The 22,696-nt window shown below is 41.1% G+C and overlaps 1 protein-coding gene across 2 annotated transcripts; it reads left to right on the forward strand.

Annotated features, from left to right (window-relative positions):
• The first annotated feature begins 407 nt into the window (after positions 1 to 407).
• Positions 408 to 7,722, forward strand: LOC117473866 (myelin-associated glycoprotein-like). 2 transcript variants are annotated; one of them, XM_034119797.1, is made up of 11 exons: positions 408 to 453; positions 944 to 986; positions 1,668 to 1,730; positions 1,953 to 2,324; positions 2,413 to 2,709; positions 2,985 to 3,236; positions 3,321 to 3,581; positions 4,911 to 5,193; positions 6,143 to 6,297; positions 6,466 to 6,748; positions 6,870 to 7,722. In XM_034119797.1, the coding sequence occupies exons 3-11, from the start codon at positions 1,691 to 1,693 to the stop codon at positions 7,048 to 7,050; spliced, it is 2,124 nt and encodes a 707-aa protein (XP_033975688.1). In that variant the 5' UTR covers positions 408 to 453; positions 944 to 986; positions 1,668 to 1,690; the 3' UTR covers positions 7,051 to 7,722. The 2 variants fall into 2 exon arrangements, with proteins under 2 accessions (XP_033975688.1, XP_033975689.1); XM_034119798.1 differs by lacking the exon at positions 408 to 453 and having other exon boundaries at positions 947 to 981.
• The last annotated feature ends 14,974 nt before the right edge of the window (positions 7,723 to 22,696 follow it).

Genomic DNA, 22,696 nt, shown 5'->3' on the forward strand with positions numbered 1-22,696 from the left:
TAGCTCAAAACACATTTCAACATACAGTAACTGTTAACAGAGAATTCATGTATTATATTCTGAATAGTTGTTTAGTAAGAACTTAAGTCTCGTAAATAATTCTGTTATTCATGTGTGGTAAATAATTATAAAGAAAGAAATGTAAACTTACATTTATTAATGTTATTACAGGTATGAGTTTCTGTTTTCTTTTATTGTTTCTTAATTTGTAACATGTATTTGATATGCCTTGCACCAAAACACTTGTACTGTTTGAACTTGAAAGTTTATACAACCTCTTTAACGCCTAGACCATTATTTGAGCAAACACAGGTGTGCCCTGCGAAAGGATATTATACAAAAATAATATTTGAGCAGGGTTTCCATTAAACAAGCATTTGTCAATAATGACCTGCATATAAGGATAAAAGGATTCAGATCGGAACTATTTCCAGTGTGCTGGAGAGCTTCCAGGTACGTCTGTTCTCTGATCAGCTTCACTGTTCCTTTTATTTTCGATTTGTAATTATATCAGTAAAAAATTAACTAAATAAAGTATCACTTTACATTTCGGAATGGTAATAGCAAATGACTAATCATTAGTATGCTAAAATAAATTAACCAAAAATAGGTTGTACAGTAAGAACTGTATTTGCATTCTCGCTAGAAATGTGAGATAATCCTCAAGATTCTTGATTTTGATAAAAAAATAAGCTTCACGTATATATAGATATGCATAATTTAGTGAAAGAGAGTAAAACGTTTTATTTCAATTGTTAAAATAATGATATATAAACTTATGTTTATGTTACCAATTTTCTTTACCAATTTACCAATATAACATGTTTGTGGTCATGTACCTAATTTATTTTTCATTTTCGATTATCAAATGTGTGATAGATCAGTACTGTATATACTAAATGAAGCTGTATATTTAAATATAATGTATTTATTTCTTCTCTAGAAACAGAAAATATCGTATGCTGACCATCATTGTTGGCTGTAAGGTAAGATAATTGTTTTAGAAAACGCAAATGATTGCAAGTCATAAAATGACTTGTTTTGTTAGTTAATTCAGTCATTTTGTTACATATATGTTGTTTGGTTGTGGTAAGAATAATTTACACACCTTTAAATAAGTTTTGTATTTGTTTTATTACTTTCTACATAAAATGTTTTGCAAAACATATGCAAAACATTTTAAATAGTTATCAGTATATAATATATATTGTTTTTTATTTGTAAGAATAATGTGCATACCTTTACAGAATTTCTATCAAAACAAATGCAAAACATTTTAAATAGTTATATTATCTTTGAAAGGAGGACATTATTTCCTCTTTTTAGTGAGTTACCAGTCAGAGTACATTGCAATACAAGTTAAAGCAATAGTTTAAACGTATGAATTTTATTTATAACTCATACTTTTCAATAGTATTCATTGCGGTTTTTAAATGAGCTTCTCTACTGTGTGAAGCTTGAAATGACTCAAACCGGGTTATTTTTTCAGCAACAAATATCAAACGTCACATTTGATAAGTAGCAATATTTTACTTTGTGAAGTATGAAGTGAAGTTAATATAATTCCCCCCTATAACACATATATTCTTCTTTACTAGCTATTCATATTGTAGTAGATACAAATGAATAGATTTTGTATGTGTTGTTTGTGTCTGGTGCCTCTGTAGGAATATCAAGCTGACAGAAAAGCATGACGGGTGCTTTAAAGGTTTTCCTCCTTCTACTTCAAGGTAGGGTTTCCAACAATGTAATGCCTAAAATAAAAAATAGTGCAAAATATGCTTTTTTGTTTTAAATTAACGTTTTGTGGGCATGTGCTGTTAATTTGGACGATTTTGTTTTCCTTTTAATAATGACAGTTTACATTTTTGCTTATTTTTCTGTTTGTTTGAATACTTACAATTTTGTTAACCTTGGCGGATATTTAATTTATTGCTTTTATTTCACCTCAGGTAGCTTATGCTTCAGGTGGGAAATCACCATGCCTCGGAGAATAGAGGGACTAACTGGATCCTGTGTGAAGGTCCCCTGCACTTTCGACGTCGACTCGCAGTTTGATGTAGATCTGGATGATTCCTGCAAAGCAATTTGGATCAGAGGAAGCCCGTTCGGAACAGTTGTGTTTGATTCCAGCCTCACTGGAGCTCAGGCAAGCGGAAACATTCTGCAAGGAAACCTCACAGGGAACCTGCAGAACAAGGAGTGCACCACCATCTTCTACAACATGCCACCGTCCCATTCTGACTACAACTACTACTTCAGGATTCAGTGTGATAACAGGCTGAAGGTCACCTTTCCAACAGGAGTCCGTATCACCACTCAAAGTTTGTAATATTGAGTCTTTTTACTTTTACACTTTACACATCTTTTGGTTTCTCTCTTGTCATTTACTTGTTTTTTTTTACTCCTCAGATGCACTGGACCAACCTACCATAACTCCATCTACGCTGGAGGTAGAAGAGGGGGCTCTGGTGACGTTGAGCTGCACGGCTGTAGCTCCGTGTCCCATCCTTCCCCCAGATCTGACTTGGACCCCCAGGATAGGTGACATTGAGGAGAAACATGAATCTGAATCCATGGTCTCTGTTATGAACTTCACCTCTTCTTACCTCCACAATGGACAGCATTTTTCGTGCACCGCTCTCTACAAACGACAAGCTGGCAACACCGACCGTCGGTTTGAAAAGTTTATGACCCTCCATGTTCTTTGTGAGTATGTTTCAGGCCTTTTCTTGTTGCTGAGTTGGATGTTGATTTAGTTCACATTTAATCATTCCCTTCATTTTATATAATGTGATGTTATGAAATGTTCCTCTGGGGAATCTGCAGAGTATTTGGATCAAGTTGTGTTACAAAAATGTAACTACAGCCAGAAGCTGGTTGGCGTAGCACAGCACAAAGACTGGCAACAAGTGAGAAAACTAGCCTGGCTCTGTCTAAGGGTAACAAAAACAGCTTACTAGATTTTCAATAATCTCTTCCAGATCCTCCAACGAACACATCAGTCAGCTACTCTGCTACAGTAAAAGAGGGCAGCTTGGTGAATCTGACCTGCAACGGCAATGCCAATCCAGCTATGTACACTTGGTACAAAGTGAATGGAGGTCATGTGACCGATGTGGGTTCGGAGAAAATGTTTTCAACCACTGTGTCAGAAGTTGACAGACAATTTTACTGTAAAGTCAGTAACAGATACGGAACCGAGAACTCATCCATCACTCAGATAGACGTACAATGTAAGTCTGATTAAAAAACAGTCAGACAGAGGATAAATATTGACCAGCGATATTTAAAAATATATTTATTTTTGTTTTATTTAGTTCCTCCCAAGGAAACTACAATAATCATTGAGCCTAAAGGTCCACTTTTGGAGGGCAGCTCTGTTTCTCTGCTTTGTAAAAGCCGGGCCAACCCACCTGTGACCAACTACACCTGGTACAAAGGTGATGAAGAGGAAAAGGATGTTGGATCAATCTTGATTTTAAACAATGTCAAACCAAGCAATAGTGGTGACTACTACTGTATAGCAAAAAATGAGCATGGGGACCAAAATTCAACACTGATTCGGCTGGACATTCAGTGTAAGTTGATTTTCACAGTAAATACATTGATTTACACTGTCAACAGACTGAATATTGCTCTGGTGAATCTGAAAACTGCAGACTTGATTATTTGCTGGAAAAAATGGATACCAACCACTTTTTAAATGTTTACTATCATTTAAAGTCCTTTATGTGCTGACTTACTATAGTGTATTCTTATTTATATTATTTAAAGGGGATTTTCACATTTTGGCAACCCAAAAATTGGTAAGACTTGTTATTGAGTCAAGAAGCCAACAAAATGCTTTACTACCACTTAAGCCCAATTGCCCCCGCCGGCAAACACAACAATATTGCACGAAACTGTGTCTCAGGGCTTCTTAACATTTAACAACCTATTAATGTGTCATACTGTACCCACTTAACGGGAAGAAACTCAGCTAACAGACAATATTAACCATTTTGAGCTAAACACAAGGTTAATACCAAGCGTCTGAATTAGCACTAAGCGAACAAATTCTAACGCACTTAGCACATAACTCAAGGTAGAGATATTGTATACTTCATGCTATCTGCACAAACTAGATATCATATGAAGGCTGATATTCCACAGATTCCATTGGTATAAGTATCATCACTGTGCGATCAGAACTCACGGCAGCAAAGGCCAGTAAAGACAACACACAACTTCACTTTACTTGGCCGAAACGGCAAATACGTCTTACCTTTGCTGTTTTCTGATCAAAAGTTGTGTTCAAGGGCATTAAAACGCATAAAGACACTGCTGAAGGTTAATCCAATGTCTCTGTGTCACTTTGAAATGATTACTGATAATCCATCATAACATTTATGGCAATAAACGTATTTTTCATATAGAGTGTAACGGAGCCAACTCACAGGTGTATCATTGCTTTGAGAAAAAAGATTATTCATTTACCCCTTTTAGAAGTGAAGATATAGTCATTTGTTCTGGGCATGTCATTTTCGAGCCTGAGGCCTGAAAAACAGGCTCAGGGCTTAACAGGTTAAACCCCTTGGTAGTGCACACAATAGGGTGTTTTGTACATTGCAAAAAATACATCCAAATCTGTTTTAGACATAGAATATTTAACTTAAATTCAAACCTCGATCTTATAAATTATTAGTATTGTACTTTTAATATATTGTTATAATATATATGTTCAACACAGATGCTCACAGTCCCCCCTGTACTATAAAGGATTTAATAGAAAGCAAATAGTCACATTAAAAATTAAATCAAACATGGCAACTGCATGTTCATTTTCATCTCTGGTCAGAGGAATACAAGTACAACTTCTGTGATTAACTCAAACTATGTTTCATAACACATGTTGTTACTTTGTCCAGCTACTAATATTGCTAAAGGTGGAAAAGTGACTCAGTCCTCCGTGGCGTGGAATGGTGTCCCCGAAAGAGCCATTGATGGAAATGATGCTAGCATATATGGAAAGGGATCCTGTACACACACATCACTACAAAACAAACCCTGGTGGAGACTGGACCTCCTAAAGAGATATAAAATCAACACTGTCACCATCACCAACAGAGGAGACTGTTGCCATGAAAGGATCAATGATGCTGAGATCCACATTGGAAATTCCCTCAATGACAATGGCAACGCTAATCCCAGGTAACAGCACTATCTGCCTTATATTAGATTTACAAATGTTACCTTACCTCTGAAAGTTACAGGGAAAGATTGAATTGGATATCTACATCATTTCCTGAAGAAACCCATTTACCTTTAAAACAGTATAATCATCAGTATTTTAATCAAAACTAATGGTGAGATCAATGCATGTTGTTCTTCTATGTAACTATGTGGCAATAGGCGCTTTCACACCGGAGTACTTTTCCCAGGAATAGTTCCGATAGTTCTTGGGATTTTGCGTTCACACCAAAAAGATCTGTAACTAGAAGTTTTTGCGAACCTTTTCACCCCTTTTCAGTCTTTGCTAGAGAGGTGGTACTTTCCTGGGGAGAAAAAGGTTCCAATTTCTGATTGGCTGGGCGAATTGCAAAACCACGCCCCGTAAAACTCAGAAAGGTTTTGTGATCCGCCATTTTATTTGCTCGCATTAGCATTATTAGCATTAGCATTAGCTCAGCGCACCAACGGAGAGAGACTAACTTATGGCAACACAAAATAAAACGTTGGAGCGGTGGAGTGATGAGGAGGTGTCGGCGCTTCTGGCGATTTACCCGGGGCTTCGGGTGGCAGTATACGCCGTGAAGTTGTTTGTGGCCTGCCAGTAAACCCAGAGCAGAAGAAGAACAAGTGACGTCAGTGGCTTCATTTGCGTAATCTTCCCTCAGGGATTTATTCCTGTGTGAACGCGATTTACTAGGACAGTTACGGGACTAAAGAGTTCGGCGGGACTAAGTACTGGGAACTAAGTACGGCAAAGTAGCCTACTTGGTGTGAAAGCGGATAATGTCGGAGGAGCTTGGGACTTAAGATTGTATTGCCATTTATACACTGTAGCTACTGTGCATATAACATTAAAGCCTTTGAATCTTGAATCTTCTCCCACCAATCAGTTTTTGTCATAACTGCTTTTTCTTTTCTTTTTCACCAGATGTGCTGTTATCTCGTCTATCGCAGCTGGGACCTCAAAAACATTTGCTTGCAATGGAATGGAAGGCCAGTATGTAAACATTGTGATTCCTGGAAGAAAAGGATACCTGACACTGTGTGAGGTGGAAGTCACTGGTCAACCTTCTGGAAACACTGGTAAATTGTACTATTAAAGGATCTAATAGAAAGCAAACAGTCACATTAAAAGTTAAATCAAACATGGCAACTGCATGTTCATTTTCATCTCTGGTCAGTTGAATACGGGTACAACTTCTGTGATTAACTCAAACTATGTTTCATAACACATGTTGTTACTTTGTCCAGCTACTAATATTGCCAAAGGTGGAAAAGTGACTCAGTCCTCCGTGGGGTGGAATGGTGTCCCCGAAAGAGCCATTGATGGAAATGATGCTAGCATATATGGAAAGGGATCCTGTACACACACATCACTACAAAACAAACCCTGGTGGAGACTGGACCTCCTAAAGAGATATACAATCAACACTGTCACCATCACCAACAGAGGAGACTGTTGCCATGAAAGGATCAATGGTGCTGAGATCCACGTTGGAAATTCCCTCAATGACAATGGCAACGCTAATCCCAGGTAACAGCACTATCTGCCTTATATTAGATTTACAAATGTTACCTTACCTCTGAAAGTTACAGGGAAAGATTGAATTGGTTATCTACATCATTTCCTGACATGTTCCTGTTTCTTTCACCAGATGTGCTGTTATCTCATCTATCGCAGCTGGGAGCTCAACAACATTTGTTTGCGATGGAATGGAAGGCCAGTATGTAAACATTGTGATTCCTGGAAGAAAAGGATACCTGACACTGTGTGAGGTGGAAGTTACCGGGACAGAATCAGATGCAGATGATCCCATTGAATATGCCTGCGACTGAATCTGAAATACTTCTTCATGCTCATGTCCACTTAATTTTAAAGCTAATCAAACATGTTTCTGCTTCTTTTCCTTCACTACAACATTTAAAGGTATGCTAAATTAATATTAATATTGTTTATCTAATTTTAGGTGACCTTAGTGATAAAGAATCACACACACACTCACATACTAAAGTTATTCAGAAAAAAATAATTGTGTATCTGTTAGGCAAAGGATTTATTTAGATATAGACTAGTCTAGATGAAGGTACGGAAACACACCGTGACAAATGGACATAGTGGTTTTTAATTGTAATCTATACAATGTTTTAAAAGCAAACTAAGAAAAAAACAAATGTGTTCCCCTTAACTCAACAATTAGAATGTGCAATCTTTAAAATAAAATGTTAAGGAAATGTAACACCCTGGGTGACTGGTAATGAAATGGTGGTTACTGGTGATGGTGTTAGTTATATTTAACATGTTAACCTCAATACATATTGTGTACATGGTGATGGTTTCAGCTTGTGGTCCTGTTTGTTTCCAAGAGAAAAGCCTTTAGCTCTAATGTCTACCTGGTCTAAGAATCTGGTTTTGTGTGGTTTCTAATTTTTCATTGGTTTGTTTCATTGGTTTGATTCACTGTGTACTCCAATTGCAAAACAACAAATAAATGTTTCTTTTGAACTCCATTCACCACGGTTTTTCTTTCTCCAAAAAAAGGACACAAATCACTTGTTTGTCCAAATTCTCTTTTTTTAAATGGTTATCAATCAATAGACTGATACATAAAAAAATTGTATTCTGTCAAAAAGAAATTGGGGTACAGAATATTTTACGGTTATAGCATTACGACCTTGTATTGGCATTGCGACTCAAGTGATCCAATTGCAAGACGGACTCTACATATCCTTCTTCTTCCTTTTTGTGATAAATCATTAAAACATTGAAAGTACTTTGCCGTTATTGTCAATAGATGATGTTACATTTCAAAGACACACTGTGTTTTTCGTTAATTCTGGCTCATTAGACCTTTCGGTACCACTTTACAATAAGACTACCCTTATAAAGGGTTTACAAATAGTTTGTAATTCATTTATTAATTAGGTTGTGAACACTTTATAAATCATTAATAAGACTGTATAAGACATGAGATAAACAGGGCAACTGTGACCGGTTGCTTGCCAAATAGTGAGCCCACATTTATCTGTCCTGCTAAGCCTTATATTGGTTACTTAGCTTACTTCGTCTTCTTCATCAGCCAGCATCCTTGGTATCTGTTGTTCACTGATACACATGTATATTTAAACATAAAAGCTTTTCTCAGACATAAATGAAAGACTTGGTAAGACATAATGGTACTCAGACTGGAAAGGCTTTGTGTATATCCTTGAACAAGCAGTCCATCAGGGTGAGCAGAGCCAAGCCAAGAGGACCATTCAAGAACCTTGAGGTGTTCCTCCAACAAACTCTCTGTACGGTTTCCTCTCAGTCTACGACCAAGCTCTTTCATTATGTTGGGTTTGATGACTGCCAGTCTGGGGTTCACAAACCACCTGCTGTGGTTTATGGTGTAGTGGTTGTACCCCATGTTACTCAGCACTCTCCTGTATGCCCTCCACTCATCACTAATAATGCTACTTCCTGACTTAACATGCCGTCTAATCAGAGGGGCAAGGTGGCATCTTGATCGTTTCTCCACTAGTTTCAACACTAGTCTTCGCCTTTTGTCTTTAACTCCCATCATTCCGAAGACCCATTTCTTCCTTCTCCAGGTATGTCCAAACACAAAAATAAATCACAACATCATCTTAGTTAACAACAAAATGCACACAAATTACAGTAAGAATTGTTGCACATCATGTTTCAAAATGCCATACTTGTTTATTAGGTGCATTGTATAACATCATTTAAGGATAATTATACAGTAATGGTCCATATTGATTTTTTTTTTTTTTTTAATTCTCTTGTACAATAAAGCCCAGTCTATAACTGCCGAACATAGGAACTGGGTACAGTACCTTCTCCCAGACACAAATACTCAAATAAAATAGTTTACTTTATCAGCATTGGTATTACCAATGCTTACTATTTATTTGATAGTGGAGCTAACTGCGCCGCATAAGCGCATAGGTGCGCCGCATTTGCGGCCCAGTTGAGGCTCCCTCCGCAAGATGAGGCCCCCTCTGTGCACCTTTGTGTTCACAAATTATTACGACTAACTTTATTGTGAAATTAAAACAGAACGGTAAAAGAATAGTTTCCGGTCTATTCTGAGGACCGATCTCTGTAGATAAATAAAGAACTACGACAGATGTGTAATGTTTAATGCAGCCGAACCATTTATTATGCATTCATGTGATGACTTGAATGAAGTATGATCTTTTACGAAACGTTTTTTTTCATATGGAATGCAGTTGGAGGTCAACCAATCACAGAGCTTGAGGACTAATCACGGGGTTTGTCGAGCAAAGCGGAACGATAGCTGAGGATTCTGGGTAGTGTAGTGTCTTCTGCCATCCTAAACTCCGAAAAAAAATGTGTTTCTCCGAATCGAAGGGGAAAAATACAAAAGCATTGTACACAATTTAAACCAATCAATGTTGTGTAATTAACAAGGATAATCTGGTGTTTTTTAGTTGATGAGTAGTGCAGATATCACTGTAAAATCAATCGCCATTAAGGAGAATACTTACTTCCGGGGGTAAAATCCTCCGTTATCCAATGGGAATGGACGCTCACATTGCCTTTAACTGCCGCCGACATGGACCGATGCGGTGCTTCCCTGAGCGTCAAATACCGCCGCCGATGGGAATACATTGCAATCAGTTGAAAGCTCTTTGTGTCCGTTTATGAAGCTGAAGGAGACTCGGCGCGTCACAACTGCACGCCAAAGGACCCTGACCAAGCGTCGCTATTGGACGATCAGGGAGTGAGACTGTGTTGCATAGTGACATCACTACATAATAATTGGGCTTCTATTGGCTAGCAGTCCAAGACATTGTACGTGATAGGCTAAGGGGCAGGAGATCTCTAAGCGGTTGGCCAATCGCAACAGAGCAAGCCAGCTAACCAATCAGAGCAGACTCTGCTCTGGTTTCAGACAGAGGGTGAAAAGAGGTGCTGCAGCACAGGCAGTATGAGAAAATAAAGAGCTTTTTGAACATTAAAGCATGGAAAACATGTCACAGTAGAAGCACAAAATACAAATATGAAACCTGATAATTAGCATAATAGGGCCCCTTTAAAATGTTTTTAGCAAATGTGCACGGTAAGCCGGACAGAGGGTGAGGATGTGACCTGATTGCCAGGTTACTCCTCGCTCTGCTGCTCTCTTCCTCTCTCTCTCTTCGAGGTTATAATTTGCCAGTATGGCCGCTCGTGTCCTTCCCCTCTGGGCTGTATGAAAAATTCACCAGGCCTTCCCATTAGAGTCAGTCTGAATCAGGGAGCAGGCGTTACAATGGCCACACACACGACACATTTTTATCACTCGACACTTAGCAACGCAAATGTTATGTTTATGAAACACAAAATCACAGCAGCTGCCCTTTTTTTTTGTTTTGCTGCAGGTCAGGTCAAGTACATATTGTATGTACTGTACACATAGATACACTCACACAAGCATCTGCAGTCCAGAATTGTTAAAAACAGATGGACTCTACCCTTTTCAGGTCGGGTTTTTCACACTGATGGTGCGACACCTGACCTTTAACATGTGGGAGTGTGAGAGCAGCCGCTTTCTGGGGCTACACCTCCAGACAGGAGCACTAACGCTGCCCTGTCTACCTCTGAGGAGACACGTTCTACTGTCCAAACGCCTCATACTGAAAAACAAAAGTAGTGAGGCTGTACAATGGCCAGAATAACAGGAACACCTACAAAACAATAGCCTTGCAATAACCTTTGTGAGAGATGAAATGTTAAGGTTTTGTTTCTTTTCTGTCATTTAAAAATGTGTTACAATAATTGTAGTGCTCAAACAATAAGTAAACAAGTTGTATTACTCCTATAATTGTACATTTAAATTCAATTTATCATACAAACATTTCTATAGTATTTTTGTGTGACTGGAAGACATTTGTCAAGTGAAAAAAAGCAAGTTTATATTGTATATGAGAACAAACAAGCACTCAGCAGCATGATAAAAACACAACAAGGATTCTGCTCTGATCCTTCTGCTGCATATTTTCTGCATCAACACATCCCCTTGGTTTTTTCTTTGCAATATCTGTAACCGTTTCAGGAAACCTTGCATTGACTTTTTCAATCAGAAACCCTGTGTCACAAACTGAGTTGTGGCATTTCAAAGTTGTTTTTGCAAGGCCTGCATCATTGGAACTGTAGGATCTGGTGTTTTTGGAGGTTTGCTCACATTAGGGACTTTAAGTCAGAATATCTCGGCATCTGCTGCATTAATTTCACAGTTAGACCCCCTTACTTAAAGGTGGGGTAGGTAAGTTTGAGAAACCGGCTCGAGATCGCTAGAATTTGAAAATACACAACCGGAGAAAATCTGCCACTTCCTTACAGAGCCCCTCCTCCAACACACACGAACGCGCACATGACCAATGAGGGCACGAGATGAGTTTGTGCACAGATGGAAGGCTGACCGGCAGGTAGGCCATCCAGTTATTTTAGCAGGGCCGGCTAAAATGATTGGTCGTACTTTTTACAGTATTACGGCTTCTCCAGATGACATTTTTTTATGGATTTTTTGTCAAAGCACTTAAGATATTCATTGCTATCGGGATGTTAAGAGCATTCCATGGAATATAACAAAAAGTGTATCTCGAGCCGGTTTCTCAAACTTACCTACCCCACCTTTAATGGAAGTGAAAAACAAGATTACTGGAGTGCGCCTTTCATTCGTTTTTAAGTGTTTTATTAAGTACAATTGCCAAAGATTGTCTGGTTCCTGATTTGCTTTTCTTTTTTATTAACATGATAAATAACATCTCAAATATTTTTGACAGTTTTTAAGACAAAAAAAGCCTTTTAAATATGACACTTTGGGCTCTGACAACAAAAATAAATGTAAACATAAAAATATCAAGTAACAAAACATATAAATTATCTGAATTAAAATGGAAATGGTTCGTGTTATTTTGTCAGTTCCCTGCAGGAACCTCTTATTTTGCATGTGATGTAGTATGATGTACATTTGATTAATTTATAATGCCCATAATATATTCATAAGACAGCAATGCAATCAGCAGAGGCTTGACAGATGAGTGTCTGTCCAAACAGGGAAAGCCGACAAAATCTAAGCAGTAAACCTCTCAAAAACACTCCCAAACAGCTCAAATCCAAGCTCTTCACACCCTTCCAGTGCCGATCCATCTTGGTGCTTCCCTGTTTCCCCCAACCCAAAAGATCTTGGCCTCCGATAGTGGAGTAGAGGAGGGTCTGTGGTTGAATGCGTTGCGGCTTTTAGCAGCGAATTCCCCCCCGTCGCCTCTGGGCTGGCCTCTCCTGTGAACATATGAGCCGTGCCACAGCGTGGGGCGCTGGGAGACGTCCAGGGCCTCCTGATTAAATATTACAGCCCTCTAAATGGATGGAGATTAGCCTCTGTGGGAATGTTAGGGCTTAATTTACCCCCCGGCCAGATGTGTGCGTATGAGAGTGCAGTGTGTGTGGATATGAAAGGGAAAGCAGGGAGGGAAGGGGTTGTTGTACATGTGCCCCGGTGTAAGTGGATTGCATGTTTCGGGGAGTAGGTCAGTGGAGGATGTTCTGCGGTTTCTCGGGGTGAGAGTTCTGTACAGGATCAGCTCTGATAAAACTGTTTTATACTGTATTACACGTCAGCTGTTGGTATATTCTGCTGTTATTAAAAAATAACTTGTGCTCATTAAAGAGAAGAGAAGGATTTACAGCTCATTGGATTTGTGTATTGAGCATGAATACCTTGTGTAACAGACTTGGTTCTAACCTGCACATATTACCTGTACTATAACTTAATTCAGTCCTTATGTTTCTTAGTGTTTTCTGTATTATAATGCATGTGTTGGATGGAACAACAGATTTGATATCAAAAGAGAATTGCTAAAACCGTGTTATGTATTTAATCCTATCCAATCCAACTTTATTTATATAGCACATTTAAAAACAAGTGCTGAGGGGAATGGGGAAACAGAACATAGATGATATTTTTATTCTAGTCTTACATCGCAGTATTCAAAACCAGTGATGGTTGTTTATTTCTTACTCTGACATTTGAATTTGTTAATAAATATAAAAGTAAAAATAATGCACTAATTCATGAATGAATGGTCTACAAGTAATTAGAAATATTGAGAGTTAAACAAAAGTGAATCCATTGATAAGGTGATCATTCAAGCTATAGTGAAATATATTTGTGTATGTGGAGTTTATACATACAGGCCATACTGTATATTGTCTCATTTAAAACCACAATTGCAATGTCAACTTATAGTATTATCACACTTAAATAACAATTAGATTTTCTCCAAAGCAATATTAAAAGGTAAGATTTCTCTGCAGTAAAGACAAGAGTCATTCTGGCTTCTTCATTTCAGGCGACTTTCAGTTTCCCTCCATAACCAAGTTGCAAAAATGATGTTCTAAATCCGCTCTGTGTGTCCGCAGGAGGTGTTAGCCGTAGTAAAGAAATGCTTTATTTCACACATATTGAACAAATGACTGTCATCTTAATTGCAGGCTGTTTTCTGTGTTCTGTTATGCCATCTCGACATCGGCTCTGAATTATTGATCGGTTGGTTTTGTAGTTCACCGCGTTTAAAATGCTTTTAAGGATGTGAGTGCGTGTTTTGAGGTCTTTGCATGAAAACCCTGAACTTTATTATTTATAAACACACATAACCATTATGAAAAGGGGAGGGGGATCTATTCAATCACACTCACCTTTATCGAGATGATGGTGTCTGATGAACATGTGTTCTCCTCTGTTTCCTGCAGAAGCGTGCATCAGATGTATCACTGCGAGGCCTTAATTCTCTGTTTATTCCCCTCGTAACGGACAAACACATCCATCAAACACACTCCACATATGTGTACAGCATCCGCAGACAATGACTGTTCAACATTAACACACACAGCAAAACACCATCTCACACACACACACACACACACACACACACACACACACACACACACACACACACACACACACACACACACACACACACACACACACACACACACACACACACACAAGCACTCTGCGCCACTGGGCAGGGACTAGCCTGAAAGATTGAAAGCAATTAAAACTATCATCTGCAGTGGCTCTGGGCGGGCCTGTGGCTGCGGGGGGGAGCTGCCACACTGCATCAGCCTCTCAGTCTCAGCAACGCGCAGCGACATGAGAGGGAGACTCGCAACCCTCTCCCAAACACACAGGCACTGCCACGGCTCCCCTTGTTGCGTACACACATGTATTCTGGCACAGGGCTTTGTCATACAACTGCCATAATCCTGCTGCTGATCTCTCACCTGTGTTTCAGAGTCTTCCTCTGAGGGCTGAACACACGATGAGGCTCAGAGCTGGAGCATCCCAACAAACTCTGGGTGAAGTTCTACAACTCTGTTATGAGCTTGTCGCGTCAACATTTAGGCAATATTGTTGAGAATTAGGGCAGGTACGCAGTGCGGGACTTCGTAATGGCCTGGCCTGAAGCACGGTGTGTCTCCAGAGGTGAAGCAACACAAACAGTGACGAGTGGAAAAGTTAGGATGCAGTGATACGAGAAGATTGGGCAAGATGCCTTTGGTGCTTGTTTTGTTTTCCTGTGAATGTCTTACACAAAAAGTCTGCCGAGCCTTGGGTACATGTGATCGCCGACAGAGGAAATAGTTATTGTTCAAGTAAATACTTTTGTGGTTTGGGATGCTTCATTGGAACACACACACACACACACACACACACACACACACACACACACACACACACACACACACACACACACACACACACACACACACACACACACACACACACACACACACACACACACACACACACACACACACACACACACACACACACACAGAGAGATAAGCCCTCTCAGACCCAGCTGCTCCACTATGGGTCCATCATCAAACAAAACAGCGCGCTCAGCAGCCATCTCTGTGACGACTGCAGTCATGGCTGTGAGTGGCAGGCGCAGTCATTAGATCCCTGGATCCCCCCACTGGCTGCTCTTTTTACCCTCTTTTGAGTGTGTGTGTGTGTGGGGGGGGGGGGTGGCGCAGTGACGGGTGTCAGTACTGAGGCCGGGTCCAGTCTGCTGTGGCCTGGTGTGACAGCACTCCTGCCTGACCGTCCCACCCCTGACCCCCTCTCCTCGGCCTGCATCGCCCCGAGAGACGTGGAGGGTGATGGGGACTGGCACCGCGGGGGCCACCCTGGCTGGTGCCTTTGCTGGTGGTCTCCGTGGCCTATTAGTGTCTTGCTATGGGCCTGTCAGACTGACAAAACAGGGGCCTGTCAAATTAAGTAGGGGCTGAATATCGGAGATATGTATTCAAACGCACCAAGGGGAGATGGTGGCGGGGAGGGGTGAAGAGGACCAGGATGAGGAATCCACCGGTGCTAATGTCGACGCTAAGTGAGAGTGACAGGTTGAGAGCTGATCGGAGGGAGAGGACGGAGAGAGAGAACAGTAACGGTGGTTGATAATGGTGGCATGGGTGTCCTGAGGAGACTTGTTAAGGGCCAGTCCAGACAGAGCCAGACAGCCACCATTCCCCAGGATCTGATCGCAGGTAAACTGCTCCAAGTTTGTCCCAAACAGCTTGGAGATACAGCACTTCCACTTAATGAGATCAGACTGATGAGGCCTGTGTGTGCAGGTGTGTGTGTGTGTGTGTGTGTGTGTTTGTGTGTGTGTTTGTGTTTCCCTTTAGGCCGCCTGTCTGACTCATTGTGACCTGCTAAACTCTGATCATACTTAATTGGTGGCCAGTGGTGGGAGACCTCTGAATTTCGAGACAGTGGCTCTTCTTTTCTTTGTTTCAGAGACAGGTGAAGGGGGGAGTCCCAAAATAGACTGATGCTGGTGGCCCCCGATGGCGATGTTGGTCTGTTGCCCTACCACTTTGGTTCAGACTGAAATATGTCGGATTGATTGTTGTCAATATCTGTACGAAGAGACAACACTAGGTACTTGTGTCCTAATATTTGTGTTCCAATACAAGAAACATTTATTGTCAATTATGTTTCGAAGGAACACTTTTTTGTTTTCCGCGTTTTCGTGGAACTCCAGTAAACTGCTGTTCGTGTCCCGTCTGAAAAGTCACTTTTTCGACTCTTTAAAAGGTATGTCCGTAAGATAAATAACGCAACAAACATACTTTTTTTAAAGCCAAATCATGATCTTTTTTCATAACCAACCAAGTAGATTTGTTGCGTTTTGTTTTGTTTGAATTCAATTACAATGCCAGCCACAAGTGTATGGATATGTTGTCCTTGAAATGTGAATTGAGCATGCAGTTTAGTTGTACAGTATGGGAATGTCATTTTCAAAGAGATTGAGCTTTCGAGGTTTTCTGGGCAATCACGTGTTCAATGTAAACCATTCTGCAGAAGTGTCTTTTAAAAAAAATCTATTTGAACATCTACAAATCTATAACACCACTTGCTGATGAAGATGATGCTGTAAACTCCAGACAGCTAATAAATACACTTTGTGGTGAGGCTGTTTTCTGAACTGCTGTCAAAACGCATTCAGTTCCAAATAAGAGGGAATCAATATATATCAAAAATATATGATTAATGACATTTTAAATGTAAAGTATTTGTTATTGCAGACTTCCTGGAGGCACAAGGTCAAAGGATTAAAGAGAAAAAGTCCTAAATGATTTTGTCAGTAAGGATCATTCTGGATCTCCTTTTCTTTGATTCAGACTGTTAGCAGGCGCTGTGATATAAAGAGTGGTGGGACAGGAGCCAGAGAATGGGGGTCTGCTGGGGGACTCCCGGGGTCTTTGGTGTAGTGAATTATTAAGGTTTACTAATACTTCATAAATCTCCTCTTTGTCCTGTCCATTACCGGCCTGTCACATCCTCTCGCAACTCGTAGACTGACTCACTTGCTTCATCTGAATGACAGAAGTTAAACTGTGTTCCAGAGGAGATGGGGGGTGAGGGGTGGGGGGGGGGAAGGAGTTGAGGGGCCAACAGCACTCTGCAAGTAGGCCCCAGGGCTGGATGGATGGTGAGGGTGCACGTCAGTTCAGATTGTGCATGTGTGTGTGTGTGTGTGTTGCTACTCCTGCATGTGTGTTTTCTCCTTGAAATTAAAGTATAAATGTGCACTTGAAGACTGATCAAAAGAGGATGCCAGTGTGTATAATTTCTCAGATCCATGCTTCCTTATAATCTTCCCATGCAACCACACCACCAGCTCGCTCCCTGTCTCCCCCCCCCCCTCCTCCCCTCCTCCATCTCTCCTCCTCCCAAAACAGCAAACCTTGCCTCAGTGCGTGCCTGGCGGACTCTCTCCGCGGTCTCGACAGCCGAGCTGGTCGTTGCCCCGAGCGCTGAGGAGCTGTCGCCTCTCGTTAGTGTCGCCGTGCCAACCCAGAGTCCTGCCTGCTCCTTGATTAGAGAGTGAGGTGGATGGAGAGTGTGTGTGTGTGTGTGTGTGTGTGTGTGTGTGTGTTTGTGTGTGTGTGTGTGTGTGTGTGTGTGTGTGTGTGTGTGGGGGGGGGGGGGGGGGGGGGGTTTAGTAGAGGAGATGGGATGCTACTCAACCCCCCTCCTGCCCACAGAGCTGCTTTTAAAGATCAGTGATTTGGTCAATTGGCCTGGCAACACCAATCCCACGGAAGGTCATTGATGACTCAATGGACCAGTCAGTGAGGCAGGCTGTCATGTCACTACTCTGTTCAAGTGTGTGTGTGTGTGTTTTTGTGAGTGTGTGTGTGTGTGTGTTCATGTTTACAAGTTACCAAGCCCCTGACAAAATCAATGAGGACAAAATCTATAAAGATGGGATCATGAGGTCAGAAATTCCACAAGATCTTCCAGGCTTGTTCTAATTCAAAATCATTCTCAAAAGACTGTACCATGGACGTTCATCTGCTCATCTTTCTTCTTCCTGTTGCTGTTCACTTATTTTGTTACAATGTTTTATTATATCGATTCATGAATAAAAAGGTGCTTTATATGGAGTCCTGACTGTAACATGAAGCTGCAACGTTACCGTTTTAAATCTGACCAAATACCTTTATTTGATTTATGTATTTGATATAGTCCACTGAAACATTTTGAAACATTTGAAATTGATTTTCATGCTACAGTATGTAAAATGTGATAATGTTTGTCTGTGAATGTGGCTGTCTATGCTTGAACTATATGTGTATTTGTTTATTTAATTTGTATTTCTGCATCTTGAACACAGGTCTTGTTGAGATCCCAGTGTCAACAAGACAAAATGTTTAAACATAGAATTAAATAAAAAACCTCTCTTTTTTCTTTTTATACGGTGAACTTTACAATAAAGGTAAAAATGCTCCTCAGAAGTGACATAATGGCGCCATACAAATAAACAGTTCAGAGTGATATCAATGTAATATAACTAAAATAACATGTCACTGACACCGTCCACTACAGTATGTTTAGTACGGGAAGTGAGGAAAAGGAAGTGCAGATTTGTTAAACAGAACAATGCTTTTAGTCCTATCGAATTTTGTAACTTAAAACTGCGGTGGATGGTGGCTGACCTTGTGAAAACTTTGGACGGCCAACTGTCTGCCTGCCTGTCTGCGGCTGGATGGCCAGGTCAGTGAGTCTCTACCCCCCGAGGGAGCCATAAATACTGCGTGTGATTTCACTTCCTATATGCCCTGCCCTGGGCACAGCTGTCCATCTCTGGACATTTTCTCTGCCCAAAGGGAGGACTGACTGGGTCCACGGCCTTGTACACAAGCAGCCCATCTGTTTGGGCCTGTCTTTCATTCACCCCCTGGAAAACCCAATCAGACAACTTGGTATATTTGGAATTTAAAAAAAAAATGTAGTCATTGAGATTCAGTGTAACTGGAGGGACTGGAGAGGGTTACTTTCTCAAATTAGCATTATTTATCAAATGTATAATATGTCCAAAAAAAACATGATAGTATAGTATGTCGGAAAAAACTGTCATAGTATATCAGATAGTATATTAGATAGTATATTAGAAAATATATATATAACGTCATAGTATAATAGGTCCACAAAAAAAAGGTCATAGTACAGTATGTCGAAATTACATTTTATAGCATAATATAGTTTAGTATAAACATTGGTTTTCAAAATCATTCACCAAAAATTGAAGCCTGAAAAAAGTATTTCTTTCTGTGTCAAAAAATGCAGAAATCCATAGAAAAGCATGAACTCAAAATAAAGGCGCTTTACAATGACACAAAAATAAATAACGTTTTGCATTCACAGCTTCAAATTGTTGGATGTGGGAGCAGAGAGCCTGCAAGTGGCAGTAAGAATATGCGAAAACGACAGCCAGTGAGAGGGAAACAAGACTTCCCTCTAGCTATGGCTTCCTGACTTGTTTATTTGCTAACTGGGTGGGGGGGTTGGGTTTGGGGAGAGGGTGAACATATGGTTTGCTAAAACATGGACTTGTAGTTGGGAGGCCAAGGCCCCCTAAGGGATGGAGCTGACGGGCTTTGGTCCCTGTCTCCCTCAATTTCTCCCGCTTGGACAGTCAGAGCTGAACAGCCGTCCTCCAGGAGTTAGCAGCCTCTCGCTCTCCCTCTATCTCCCTGCTGCTGCACACACCCCCACACCCATCCTCAGCTCAGTCAAACCCTGAGATGGTGAAGAAGGAAGGAGGGGGGGGGGGGGGGAACTGGCTTTGGGGTGTACATGGGGGTTGGCTGCAGCTGGGAAACTGACTGACACCATCATCTTGTCCCCGGTCCCCAGAGTGTGAGCCCTGTTGCTGAGGGAATAAAAGCTCTGGTCTCGGCATAAAGACATGCTGGTACTTTGGTCCCAACACATATGGGTATTTGCTGAGCATCAGCTTTCAGATTTTGGACGCATTTGTCCTGTAACGGATACTGTCTTCTCTGGGAATTTGTCAGAAGTCAAAGTGAGGATACTGTGTAAGGTCAGGAGCTTTGGTTTTCAGGAGTGGAGCATGGTTGTCAACGACCTACCAGCTACTGCAGCTATCTTACACAGATCACTGCACTGAGATAGATGCACACACTCGTACACACACCCTCAAGGTCTATGTGTTTACGGACACACTCACGATCAAGGCGCTAATGTACACACATGATCTCACACACCCTGCATTGATGAACAAACATATGCACACACTCACATAAACTCCCTGTGGGTCAGTGACTTAATATGCACATACTTACACACACACTGGGTCAGTTGTTGATAGACTTACACATGCACACACCCGCACACACCCTGAAGGTCAACAGAGTGATGGACAGCAGTCCTGATGTGCTCTGACAGACTCGGCTGCTTCCTTTCATTTCCACTTGCTTTTCCCCCATCAGGTGACACCCACAGGTGCCTTGGCGAGAGAGACCCGCCTCCTGCGGGTGCGTTTGGGGGCAGCTGGTGAAAACGGGAGGGCAGAGACCGAGACGGCGACCGAGGCACCAGCTGCTTCCTGTCAGTGACCCACAGCACGGTGTGAACTCCACTCACACTCTCAGATATTGAGTGATATACAGTAAATGTGAGGCATCAGCTGCATCTCTTTCCAAATGAATGCCACTGACAGACTGATAGTTAGGAGCTCCTCGCACCTACTGATACTGCTGCATTCCTATTTGAAGCTAAGACTGAGAGAAAGGCCTAAATATGTGCAGAGAAATATCCAGCGAGTCATATATACATTCAGGGCTAATCTTGTCATCTGCCCTTTTCAGATATCAGCCCGGCTCACATTGACGGCTGAGTTTTCACCTTGGAAAATAGCCAGCGTTTGTCCGGCCTTCTTCTGTATGATTTTGTGTGTTCATTTAAGTGTGACGCTGAAAATGTCTCATTGTGTGCTCCCAGCGCTGTTCCCTGACATACTGTGGGGGCAGTTCACCTCTTAAAAGGACACTCGTCTGTCTTATCAGGATGTTGTTAAGCGGGGCTAATAGCTTAAAAAACATTAATGACCTTTGAAAAGACTTCCTACTTCCTTCTACTTTACTAAACAAGACGCTTGGGTGTTTTTTTGTCAAAAGTTAGATAAGAAGATCAATACTAGGCATGTCTTTAGTTAAATATGAAGGTCAGCAACCCTTTAGCTTAGCTTAGCATAACGCCTACAAACAGGGGGGAACAGCTAGCATAGCTCCAAAGGTAACATAAACCACCTCTCAGCACCTCTAAAGCTTGCCAACTTTTGAGGTGCTGAACCCACAATAAAATTACAACATAATTCACATTACGCTTAGTTTTTATACTCAAATTGCATTCTGAAAGTCGGCCAATGCCACCCACAATCCCGTGCGTCTCACAGAAATGAGCCATACTTTGGAGTGTTATTTTCAAGCTAGCAGGAAATGAAAGGTGCCCATTGATTTCCCTGACTTTAAAGTTTCATATCATATAAGCATCTACTAGCTTAAACTAATTAGGTGTAACGTGAGCTTTACTGGGGCGGGCAGGTGATTTTTTTCTACCACTGGTCTGAGCCAGGTTAGCTGTTTCCACCATTTGACGTCGTTATGCTAAGCTTAGCCATCCGCAAGAATACTAAGAGGCATATTTCCTTATAATCTTGAGATATTCCTCCTAAAATGTTTATGTTTGCAAGGCAATGATAGTCCATTATTATATAAGTTTCAAACAGGCCAAACTGTTTGAGAAACTGTTCCTAAGCCTCATTTGGTTAGCGTCTATCCTGAAGTGTCCTTGAGCGAAACACCGAAGCTCCACTTGGGAATGCTAAAGTGCCTCGAAGGAAAAGCAAAAACACTAAAAAAATTCAATTTATTCTCCGAGATTTTGAAAAATTAGCTCAATTACACATGCAGAAGCTGAGTGTGTATATACACTTTATTGTTGCAACAGTGATGTAAGACAGCTCTTAGCATGTTAAAGAATATTTTTTAGGGTAATAATGGTAATTTGAATTCATAAACCAAACTCAAAGAAAGGAAGTCACTAAGGGCATGAGGTTATTTAGTCACTGTGGCTGTGTGTGGGTAAAGCTGCTGGAGATATTCTCCTTTGAAAACGAGGGGAAGCAGAGAAATGGGGAGGGGGATGGTGAATAATTGATAGTGGCTGAGAGCGATATGAGTTTAGTTAATGTGCCCAGCAGCACAGACTAAGAGAGGAGCTGTTAGCTATTCCACCTCAGGCCTAAAACTCAGGCAGCGGAAAGACCCACCCTGGGTTAGAGGTCGCTGTTTAGTCACCTATCTTCCCATCTTTCTATAACTCCATATAGTCCATCTTGATTTTTTTTTTCTTAATTTGTGGTTGTGCGTCTATGTGTGTGTGTGTGTGTGTGTGTGTGTGTGTGTGTGTGTGTGTGTGTGTGTGTGTGTGTGTGTGTGTTTGGAGGCATCGGCACAGCTGGATGGCGCTGGTAGCGGTGTTGTTGCAGCCCTCAGGTTCCTTTCTCTGAGTGGTAATAGAGTGCTCCTGTCAGCCTCCCCAGATGCCGCTCCATAAGGACCCTCAACTATCTTAACTCGCCAGGA

The sequence above is a fragment of the Trematomus bernacchii genome, unplaced genomic scaffold (assembly GCF_902827165.1).
Source record: "Trematomus bernacchii unplaced genomic scaffold, fTreBer1.1, whole genome shotgun sequence".
Lineage (NCBI taxonomy): Eukaryota > Metazoa > Chordata > Actinopteri > Perciformes > Nototheniidae > Trematomus > Trematomus bernacchii.

Excerpts from the sequence above, each read along its gene's own strand:
- LOC117473866 (XM_034119797.1), top strand. The coding sequence starts at position 1,691 with ATGACGGGTGCTTTAAAGGTTTTCCTCCTTCTACTTCAAG. Across the intron at positions 3,237-3,320 it reads CACTCAGATAGACGTACAAT|TTCCTCCCAAGGAAACTACA; the intron begins GTAAGTCTGATT and ends TGTTTTATTTAG. Across the intron at positions 6,298-6,465 it reads TCAACCTTCTGGAAACACTG|CTACTAATATTGCCAAAGGT; the intron begins GTAAATTGTACT and ends TACTTTGTCCAG.